Here is an 11,030-nt window from a genome sequence, read left to right on the forward strand (position 1 = left end):
TGTGCATTTTGGGAACTGTAGTTCCCGTTCGCAGAGGGCGGGGAGGGACGCACACGGCGCATGCGCGTGACCGGCGCCGCCGTGCCTGGGAGACCGGCGTGACTCGCGGGAAGGCGCTGTCCCTTTTCTTTCCCGGCAGCGCGCTATTTCCCTCAGCAGCCTGGCGATTGGAAGGTTGGCCCGCTCACGTGGTTTCCAGCGGCCAATCAGATCTTCGAGTGCGAAGGCCGGRACCTTCCGCTCTCTCGCCGCCCTGCGAAATGGCGGCGCCCGGGGGGTGGCGGCTGCTCTGGCGCGGCCGGCGCTGGCTTTCGCAGGCGGAGTCCGCCGCGGCTCCGGTGCCCCCGGACTCGCTCTACCCGCCCATCGTGGCCTCGGCTACGGCGAAGAGCAAAGCGGCCAAGCGGCGGCGCCTGGAGCATTTCCACCAGCGGGTGCATCAGGCGCCCTCGATCGAGGAGAAGCTGCGGCTCTACGGGCTGCTGCAGCGGCCCAAGTACATGGTTTACCCGCAGACCTTCGCCATCAACGCCGACCGCTGGTACCAGAGCTTCACCAAGACCGTCTTCGTGCCGGGGCTGCCGCTAAGGGCCGCGCCGGAGCCAGGGGCGGCGGCGCTGGAGGCCGCGGCGGGAGCGGCCGCGAGAGCCCCGGGGGCGGCGGCGCCAGAGGCCGCGGCGGGAGCGGCCCCGGCCCTGGATCTGGGCGAGCTGCGCTCCCTCGTCTGCGACGCGCTCTTGCAAGAGAGCTTCTACCAGAACAAGAAGCGGCCGTTCCTCTACCGCTATCAGGAGCACACGCCGGGCCCCTTCCTCACGCAGCTGGTCTGCTCACTTACGGCCTTCCTCTGCAGTCGCAACCCACTGCTGGCTGCCTCCTCCCTTGGTGCGGAGCTGGGGTGGGAGAGGAGGGGGGCCCTGGGCGGTGGGGCTGGTCTGTGAACCCTGCGAGACTGTCGCTGGTGGAGCTGGGTTGTTCTAAACATCATTAGTGCTTCTTGTTCTTTTAAAACCCATGAGATGCAGAAAGATTTGGATTGTTTAGTTTTACCTCAGCTGCAGAGCAGGAATTAGGACAGTTTTGGGACAACTGGATAACCCTACCCCCACTTTCTGTTTCAGACTTAAAGCCTGAGGTTAACTATTACTGGCATCATGGTGAGGAAGTTGTTGTCCATGGATATCGTAAAGGTAGAGTCGATCCTGTGCGATTTCAGATAGATGATCACCCGCACCTCCAGATCCGTGTACCAAAGCAACTTCCAGAGGTGTGGATATTTTCAATAGCAAGTTAATCATACTTATTTTAACAACAGTAATGTTTCTGAGCAAGGCTGAAACTTTCATGTGATAGGTAATATGTGAACTCTTCTTTAATTACTTATGTAGCACATTTTTGTATTTTTCAAGTCTAAAGGCTCTTTGTGCCTAGCCTTGCTGTGCGAAGTGCTCTGCAGATATTGAGACATTGTTCTAAACTGCAAGTTGGTCATCTTTGTGTTTTAGATGCACTACATGTTGTTAAGTTTAGTTAAATGGAGCTTTCAGCTTTTATGTGTTTACTTAGAAGGCAAGGCTATGGGAGAAAGCAAGAATAGGGAATGTTGTGTGAGTGTGAAAGTATTATCCTCAGTGGAGGAGGACAAGAAGATAGGAGAAATGGAATAGAATGTGAGAGAGCACATATAATCTGAATGCGAGCACTGTTACTTGATACTATGGCTTACCAATTGTTTTCTCGAAAATGGGTTTTCTGGAAGCTAATTAAATATTCTGACCTCTTGTAGGGTTACACAGTGGTATTTGTGTAGCCTGAAAAGGTCTTGTTTTTGCTTGTTCCACCACAAACAGAAGACTATGCTCCACTTACTGTTAACTGCTGAATGTTTCTTGTTAATTTTAGTGTACCTTTTGCTTAAGCTAATGCTCTTGGCATTTTGAGGACAAATATCTGGGCAATTAAAACCAAAAGGACGAGGAACATAGGTGATATAAGAAATTCCAACTACTTGTTATAAGACCTGCCTTTGCTCTGTAGTTAGTTACTGGCTTAATAGTGTCAGTGCAGCCAAACACTGGAAGTGGTTGTAAATGTGAAATGTAATGATTCCAATGATCCCTCTGACAAGGTTTTTCTGAGACTAAGCTTATCAGCAGGTAGTATAGAATGCAACCATATGTGGCTGCACCAGTGCTACTGAAGATGGAAATTGTTTAAACTGTCATTTTTCTTAAGTGTCAATGGATTTGAACTGGACGTGCACCTGCTTTATTTTAAGATAACCGGTGCCCCATAACAATACTGTGTAGAGAGAACCACTGAATATCTGTAAGCTGATTCTGCTGGTTTAGATTTGCTTAGTGACTACTGCTAGAGATATTTTTGCTCATCCTGTTTGCACAGAAGTGGATCCAGATTTTGAAGGTAGTACCAAATGGTGGATTTGCTAGCACTGTACCCCCACAATGTTGCTTGTATACTGCAGAAAATTCTGACTTTAAGAGAGATCAGTGTAAGATGCCTATAATAAGGCTTGTCACAAGATAGGCACTTTTGTTGCAAGCATATTATGGCTATTGATTTTTTTTTTTGTTTAAATTTACGTATAGATATATGTGAGCAAGACTTGTATGTTCTTTTGTCTAAACAGAAAGTGACGTTATATAATACCTTTTGTCAAGAAATATGTGGCTTACTCTTCTGGCTTCTTTTTTTTCATTCCACTTTCTTCAAGGTTGTACCGCTGGAGTCAGATCTTGGAGATGTTCCTGTTATTGAGCACAAACCATCCAAACTGCCATTGTTCAAAAAGCAATATGAAAACAAGGTATTTATAGGTAAGAATTTCTAGCCATGATATGCTAACTTGTTAAAATAAAAATAAAAAACCCAGAGCTTGCTCTTCCCGTCAACAGTGACAGCACGTGTGTGTGCATATATATGAACATATTGGGGATATATAAATACTTAACTGGAGAAAATCCATTGAGAGAGCTGTTACTAATCTGTAAAATGAAATCATAATGTTACTACTACGCTGTGAATACCTTGACAGTCCTTTCAACTCCTACTTCCCTAGTACTCATTGTGCAGGATATATTCTGCGTACATTACCAATTCTCGTGAGAGTTTAGGCTTTAGCCATTGAGAAGCTTTAGGTTTATGGTAATAAGTAACCATAGAAGCAGATGAGAGTTTAATTCTCTCTTTGCAGCCTCCAGACACACTATTCTGTGTTCTGTATTCTGTTTTTCAGTAGAATGCTTGAGGTTTTGAGATCCCGTCTTGGGCAATGGGAAGGAGCATCCTCATGTGCATATGGCGTACTTTGTCTCAGGATCCACTTGAAGGAGTTGAGTTGGATACAAAACTAGCAGAAAACTGGCTTTGAATTTTGATACAAATCAAAGAAATAAGACACTTTATCTTAACTCTTCAGAGCCTTTTGAACTTGGGCAAGTCCTACAGTCTCACCCAGGAATGGAAAGATTTCAGCATTTTGAACCTATATTGTAGATCTGTATAATTCTCAATTGTATAGACTCTGATAGTAAAGACATGTTTGTATAATGAAGGCCATTTACTGACTCAGTGACTTTTTTTTCTTTTTTGGGGGGCACAGGATCAAAGGTGGCAGATCCATGCTGTTATGGGCACACCCAGTTTCATCTTATTCCTGATAAGCTAAAAAGGCAGAGGTTCTTAAAAGCAAATCTTGAAGATCAGATTGAAGTTACTTATAGAGCTAATGGTATTACAAGTCTCTTTGCCTGGACAGCAGCACAAGCAATGTATCAAGGTGAGACAGTCAATCTATCAAATTCTTTCTGGTGATGAATACCAACTCTAATGTTCTATAGCCTTTTTTTCTTCCTCGTTTTTCATGCCTCTTCTGAAGAGCATCCTTTAAGTAGGTCTTTGAAAATTTAATTGAACCAGTGAATGAAGCAGGGTTTATACAGGGGAGTAATTTAAGATTTTTCTCTTATCTAAAGCACTCGGTCAGGGAGAACTAATTCTGTGGAAAAGTGTTTTTTCTATATATGACACTAAATCTATGTATTAAAAAAAAAAAAAAAGGAACCCTTAATGCATTTGCTGGCAAGATGAAGCTTTGTGATGGGGAAAGCAAGTAGATCTGAAGCCATTTAATTGCAGGGATTTTTTTGCAACAATGAAGACACTTCGTCCACTGTTTTAGAAATGTCAGATCTCTGAAACTACAACAAATGCAAAAAAAATGTCAGCATTCTTTCTTCTGGGATTTTTAGATACAACATGTTAATAGGCTCCTGAATAGGTAACTTGAGTCAGTCTTCTTCCTTCTTCCTCAAAATAAAAAAGGACATTGCAGTTTTGGTCTTCTGAGATGTAACTGTTCTAAAAGTGTGTGTAATAGCTTGACACTACCCCCTCCCTCAAAAAAAAAAAAAAAATAAAATAAAAAAAAATGTCAGACTGAATAACCTCTTCTAGTGTAAGGGGAGAGTTACTGTTCACAAAGTACTGAATAACATTTGTTCTCCTCCTTTAGGAAATATATATCATGTATCTCAAATTATTTTAGTTCTTGTATCCTCAAATATCTTATTCTAAACAAGATGTCACTTGTATTTAAAGCTCATTTTACTTCTTCCTGTGGCATACAGGTATTTTACCAATATCTATGTAAATGTCAGTATGAGAACTTCTTGCCTGGTACTTCTTGCCTGGTACTATGAATATTGAAAGAAAGCAGTCTTCCGTTGATAGTCTGGTGTCCTCAGTGCATTCAGGATGACTTACAGTAAGATCTCAGTATTAGGCAAGGGGAGGTAGAGGAGAACTTAAAGCATGTGTTTATTAGCTAGTGGTACTGGAAGCTAGTTTACTGGTCAGTATTATCAGTTCTGAAACAACTCATTGAGGAAAATCCTTTGACTAGTGTATGTATATTGCTGGTTCTGCATCAAAATTGGGTTTGTAATGGCAATTGTTTTAAAGCGTTTTCTGTGGACATAAAATATTGAAGCCAATTAAGTCTCAGCATCAAAGCTGTTTACAGTTGCAAGGACAGCGATGAAGACAACATGATTCAAATCTCTGAAGCTTTCTTGTTTTGTTCTGTATTGATTACTAGTGCCATTGAATATGACCCTGCAAATGCACATACATAAATACGTAAAGAAAAATGTTAGACTTTAATGCTCAACAGGGAATGTTTGAATTCCTATCAACATAGCATTCTATGTCTGCTGGCAAATTACCTTTACCAGTTAGGCTTAAAGTAATATAAACCATTCTTCTGTCATGGGAAAAATGCTCAGTGCCCTGTGAAAGAGTGGGATAGTCAAAAGACTTTTCCCCTCTGATTGCTTGCAGGACTTAATACATTCATAACTTTGTAATTTTGAAAGTCATCTGGAAGATCAGTTTGGTTTTATATCAGTCAGCATGTGTTAACATTGTGATTGCTGCCTAGCTCTCATAGGAAACTGTGTACAGGATCTAAATATACCACTGTCTTTCTGATCTTGAAAAAATCCTTAATGGGTGGTTGTCTTTTATATTGTTATTGTTAGCCTGTTCAAGGAATGCTTGTATTCGTAAAACAGGCAGGATTTTTTCCCCTGCTGAAAGGTTGCCGCAGTTCCTGCTGTTCTTATTTTTTTCAAGATCTGGGTTTATATATGTCTGCTGGTAGGAATTCTGAGTCCTATATAAGTAGTATTGTTTTTTATTTTGTAGGATTCTGGAATGAAGCAGATGTGACCCGTCCTTTTGTATCACAGGCAGTAGTGACTGATGGAAAATACTTCGCTTTCTTTTGTTACCAGCTAAATACTTTAGCATTAACTGTAGAAACTATTCGAAATAACCCTCGGAAGAATATTTGTTGGGGAACAGAAAGTAAGCCATTATACGATGTTGTGGAAGATGGTGATGTGAAAGGTTTTAATGATGAGATTCTGCTTCAGTTGGTTCAATTTCTATTAAACAGACCAGAAGAGTTGTAAATCATAAAACAATAAGATATTCCTGTTGATGTGCCTGAACTTCATCGTAACTCCATGAAGTATGGCTTAGAATGCGCCTTGTTCTTAGTCAACTATTTATTGAGTGAACACTATATTCATATTTTATAAATCTTTGGGCCTTATTTCTTAACATTTAAATATATGATACTGTGCATTGAAAATAAATGTCTAGAGTACCTTAATGTCTCTTGTACAGTTACTAGAATTGTATTACATTTAATGGAAGTTTTGTGATATTTAAACAAGAGTGCAAAAATGTTGAGTGGTATGGACTAATTCAAAGTTATGTGAACACTGTCTTTCTGCAGATCTATAGATGTACATTGAACTGTTCCAGCAAAGTGTGAGTTCACATGCTCATCTGATTACTAGTGAGCTGCTGTCTTGGCATTCAAGACCAGTGAAAAATCTCTGTGCCTAAAAGTTGCTTTACTCACTTTGAAGAGAAAATGAGCTCAGAAAAAACTGTTTCTTACTCATTAATGCTTGGCAATTTAATTAGATACTAAAGGAAGTACTTAGGCTTTTTTTGAGCAGTGGTATGAATACAGTGACACTTGCTTTCAAAGTTTTTCTTATGAGCGTGTATACAAATTTTAATGCTGTTGCCTCCATGAAACATAGAGACACCTCTGAAATACTGTTGGAGTCTGTGAATGAAATTTGTGAAGGAAATCTGTTCTTATGCAGTTGTTGCTCTTACCTCACTATTTTTCAAAGAAATTTGAGTTGAGCTTGGTGCTGTTTTTAGTAGGTGAAGGCTGATGTATGTTGTTGTATTAGATGCATGTATACAAAAGTATGTGCTACTCAGTCTTCCCTTTTGTAAGTCATTGGGCCTATTTTTTTCCATCTCCCAGCCTAGAGAAACCACCCTAAATATAAATTGTTTTTGCTTTAGTGTGAGACCTTGATTTTTTTTCCACTGTAGACATCTTAAGGATTTTTGTCATTGCAGGTATTTAGATGTTTTATGGCTGTTTTTAATGGACAATAGCTGATCCTAAACCATGACTGGGATCTCTGGTATAATGATAAGATACAAAGTGCAATGATTGTTTAGGAATGCTTGCTTCTCAACAGAGGTTCTGATCTTGAGGTAATTAAATATATGTAGTATTATGTGCAGTTCCATATACTGCATACGTATCTTTTTGAAACTTTCTTTTTAGGAATCAAGTCCAGTTTGTTTTGATAGAACTGAATTGTGTGTGGTGCTTTCTAAAATACTTGCTGATAAATACTTCAACCTGAGCAATTGAAAGCCAGCTTACAACAGGAAGTAGAATTCCCAAAGTATTTTATTAATGAAATATGAAGTAATTAAGGCAACTTATTTAAACTGGCACTCTGGTATGTGAGGAATGAACTGTAGCTTCCAATATCTTCACCAGCAGAGGATAATTCATATAACATGCTTCTTAATAGAAGGGAAAAAAATCCTTAAGCACCTTTATTGTATTTGCAATGCTTGAGTGTCCCGTAGTTCTGATCGTGGCTGGTCCTTGATTTAGAAAATCTGCATATTCTAAGCAGGAACAGAAGATAACCTGCTGGGTGGGCATATTGATACAGAGAATGATCTGTGCCATGGCTGAAAAGTGAGTGACTTATAGTACGTGTTTTCTGATGTGATAAGGGGTAATGCAGAATGAATGGGAAGATATTCAAAAACAGGTGGGTGTTCTAACCAGACAGATACAGAGCTTGTACAGTCCTTCAGCTAGAAACTGAGAGTTGCATGCAAGTAGTGACTGCAGAAACCTCAAACTGTTCAGAGACAGAAAAGCCTGCTCCCAGTATGTGTATAAACAGAACGTAATTTTTGTGATTCAGCCTTTGTCTACCCTGAGGTTTCAATTCTAATAGAGAATTTATAGGAGGTCTTTTTTCATTTGTGCAGTTTTGTTAATGACAGAAATATTGTAGATACGTAATCTGATAGAAGAACCCAATATTGGATTGAGGGAGGAATGGAAGACTTAGTGTAAGGTGGCTAAAGGATGCCTTGTAATTGCAGAATATTTCTGCCTTCTGCAGGTGAGGTATCAAAAGGAGAAGGGGAATACCTTGAAAAAGCAGTGGGTGGCAGTGTTCTACCTTTTACTGGAAAAAGTGTGGGTGGGTATTCTGCTGCTCTGTTACTGACCAGCAAAGTTGAAATTAATCGTAATCTGTGCAGTTTTTTACAGCAAGCTTTCATCCTGTAGTCATCTGTTCAGGCTGTTTAAGGCTGCAGTATGATGATAAAGCTAAAAGAAAGCTGTTTTTTTCTTAAAGATTGTATAACTGCTAAGTATTTAAAAGTAGAAAAGTTAAAGCTGCAGCATACCTTTTGTTGAGCTTTATTCAGTGGAAACYTCTGTTTATTCTGCTGCTTTAAATCTCATGGGAACAGTGTTCTTTAGCATTCTATTTTGAATTTGCTGTCTAACACAAAAAAGCATTTCAAAGAAGACATAATGGAAATATACACATTTGGAACTTTATTCCTTTATTAATTTCAGCTCTGGCCTACTGGAGCAGATCACAAGGGAGTGTAAGGAGGAATTTAAAAATAAGATTTGCCTTTACGTAATAAGGCAAGTATATTCTCTAGTACGAAACTATTTTGCTTAAACTTAAATCACCTTCAAGTGAGTGACTGATCTAGGAAATACCTGCACTAGAGTTAGAGTCTGAGACTGAAAATGGTAACTTGAAATGGAATTGATGAGGCAGCCATTCCTAAAACTAATGGGAGGGGGGAGAAGAAAGGAACTCATCATAACTTTCTCATCTCTAAATAGGGTCATATTAGGTCAGTCTGTTGGGGTTCAATTTCCTTCTAGACAAGGTAAGTAGCTTTGGCATTTACAAAGTCTGCTTTGTCACTTAAGTCTCTCTTGTTATCTTTCCTATGCTCTCCCTCTGTAACTGGAGGAGAAAATTGCTATTTACTTTATTTCAGAAGGAAATAAAGCTCTCCTTTTTTTCCAGAGATCTGTTGGGAGGGGGTTTCCTGAGGCAAGACTGACTTCTGAGTCAGTTGTTGGTCAGAAGAACCTATTGACAGTCAACCTACTGGCTCTGCGGATGCCACGTATGCTGGCAGTACATCTGACAGAAGCACTGAAGGCAGCTTTCCAGTGCATCCTGTGCCAGAGTTCTTTCAAAATGAACCATCTTCAGTCTGTCACATAATATAAGTGCCAGGGGTTCCAATCACCAGTAGAAGTCAGGCCTGTGAAGCTTGTACTGTGTGAGAAGCACAAAGTCTGATCTGGTGCAAAAGAATAATGTCCTGTGGGTCAAAACTCTGTGTAATAGTCAATAACTGATAATAATCAACTTGGTTATCAACATAAGACAGGTCAAGTAGATCGTGAGGGAGAATTCCTGGCAAGGCTGATTAACTTGTGGCTGGTTAATCGTGGAGGTGTGCCAGCTAGCGTTAGGGAACACCATCCTATTCTGATTCCAGAAACCCAGGACACGGAACTATTGGAGGCTGTCAAAGGGAGGCCAGTAATGATTTCAGTCATTGTACTGCAGCCATTCTCAAATGTACTGACAAATTAGCTAAAGCTTACCTGGTAAATACATGACAGAAAGGATTTTTCAGAGTTCTGTTTCTTGGAAAATTTGGCTGTTGCACATCTAGAAGCAGACTAAGAAGAATTAAAAGCTACAGGGAGTAGTGTGTAGATACTAAGGGATTTATTCAGTACTTTATTCATGCACGTTATGGGTGTGAAAGGAGGAAAGTATGATGTGTACTATGAACATCACTAAGTACTCCTACAGGAGCAGGACTTCAGAATTAGAGGGAGTACTCAGCTTTTATTCATATCACATGCAACATGAAGCGAGACAATATGAAAATTGCCTTTCTATTCAGTCTGGTAACTAATCCATTGTCTTGAAGCTGGAGTTTGAAGATGACTGCTATTTCTCTGAAGAGAACAGAATCGCTTGTTTGGTTTCTGAAGATGACCTCGTCCTCCTAAATTCACTTGGGTGTGGAAAGGACAACTATTTTTTTTTTTTTTTTTTTTTTTAACTGGAAAGTGGTTTAAGAATGGTTTTGTCTTCTGATGTCTATATGCAACATTTGACTGTACTTGAATACTAGAGACAGGTTTTGGCATCACTGCTGCTGTGATCTCTGTGCAGGTGACACCAGACAGCTATTGTCTCTGAGATTTGCAAGGTGTGTGCAACAAGCTGAATAACATTCTAGCGGAAGAGGCCAAGCAGCAGAAACAGTAAACTGAGCCCCATTTCAGAGATGATGACAATCCCCCAAATGAATTTGATACCTGTGAAATGCAGAAGAGCCCTGATAGTCATTGTGGCAGTCTGCTGTGAGAGCAAATCTGAGTGCGGTTGCAGGAGACAGTTCAAACATCTTGGGTCTTGCCAGAACAAATTGAAAGGCTCGATATCTGCTAAATCTGTTCCCTGCTTTGGTTTTACTTGGGGTCAGAGGAAAGTGTCAATTGATAAATAACAAAATGGAGGCCATTGATCACTGGTAAGCTCCTGTAGGCATGAGGAACTTGTAGTCAGTGGAGTAAGACCAAGGTGAAACCCATTCTCCAGGCATCAAGACACATGGGTGAGCCAGAAATTCATTGCCATGTATTTTTATTTCAGGATAATGCCAGACTTGTGCATGAGTGGATAGGCCACTTCAAACAACTAGTAACAGATTCCCTCTGAGGTGTGCTTTTACAACCTTTTCTAAAAATCTATGAAAAAGGCAAGGAGGCTGAAAAATGCTTAGCATCTGTGTCTTATTTTTGTGTTTTTGTTAGGACTAACTATCTGCTTTATGCTGTTGGAAAGATAAGTAATTCTTTGTCCAGACAGGAAGACAGCTTTACAATAGCTACTCAACTGTATTGTCCTGTAACTATCTACAATCACTCTTAATCTATTTTTCCTTTTTTACTGTGACTGTTTTTTGCATAATTTGAAGGTTCTGTCTTTAGCTGAAATATTCTTTGAATCAACATTCAGTATTTTTCT

The 11,030-nt window shown here is 40.2% G+C and overlaps 1 protein-coding gene across 1 annotated transcript; it reads left to right on the top strand.

Moving 5' to 3' along the window:
* Window positions 1-228: 228 nt before the first annotated feature.
* On the top strand, window positions 229-6,199 carry MRPS30 (mitochondrial ribosomal protein S30). Its single transcript, XM_085326412.1, has 5 exons — window positions 229-885; window positions 1,122-1,267; window positions 2,735-2,837; window positions 3,623-3,799; window positions 5,728-6,199. Exons 1-5 carry the CDS (start codon window positions 261-263, stop codon window positions 5,994-5,996), a joined length of 1,320 nt encoding a protein of 439 aa, XP_085182538.1. The 5' UTR covers window positions 229-260; the 3' UTR covers window positions 5,997-6,199.
* The last annotated feature ends 4,831 nt before the right edge of the window (window positions 6,200-11,030 follow it).

Source organism: Rhea americana, unplaced genomic scaffold (genome assembly GCF_003343005.1).
Source record: "Rhea americana isolate MKP2758 unplaced genomic scaffold, rheAme1 scaffold_13, whole genome shotgun sequence".
Lineage (NCBI taxonomy): Eukaryota > Metazoa > Chordata > Aves > Rheiformes > Rheidae > Rhea > Rhea americana.

Excerpts from the sequence above, each read along its gene's own strand:
- MRPS30 (XM_085326412.1), top strand. The coding sequence starts at position 261 with ATGGCGGCGCCCGGGGGGTGGCGGCTGCTCTGGCGCGGCCGGCGCTGG. Across the intron at positions 886-1,121 it reads GCTGGCTGCCTCCTCCCTTG|ACTTAAAGCCTGAGGTTAAC; the intron begins GTGCGGAGCTGG and ends TTTCTGTTTCAG. Across the intron at positions 1,268-2,734 it reads TACCAAAGCAACTTCCAGAG|GTTGTACCGCTGGAGTCAGA; the intron begins GTGTGGATATTT and ends ACTTTCTTCAAG.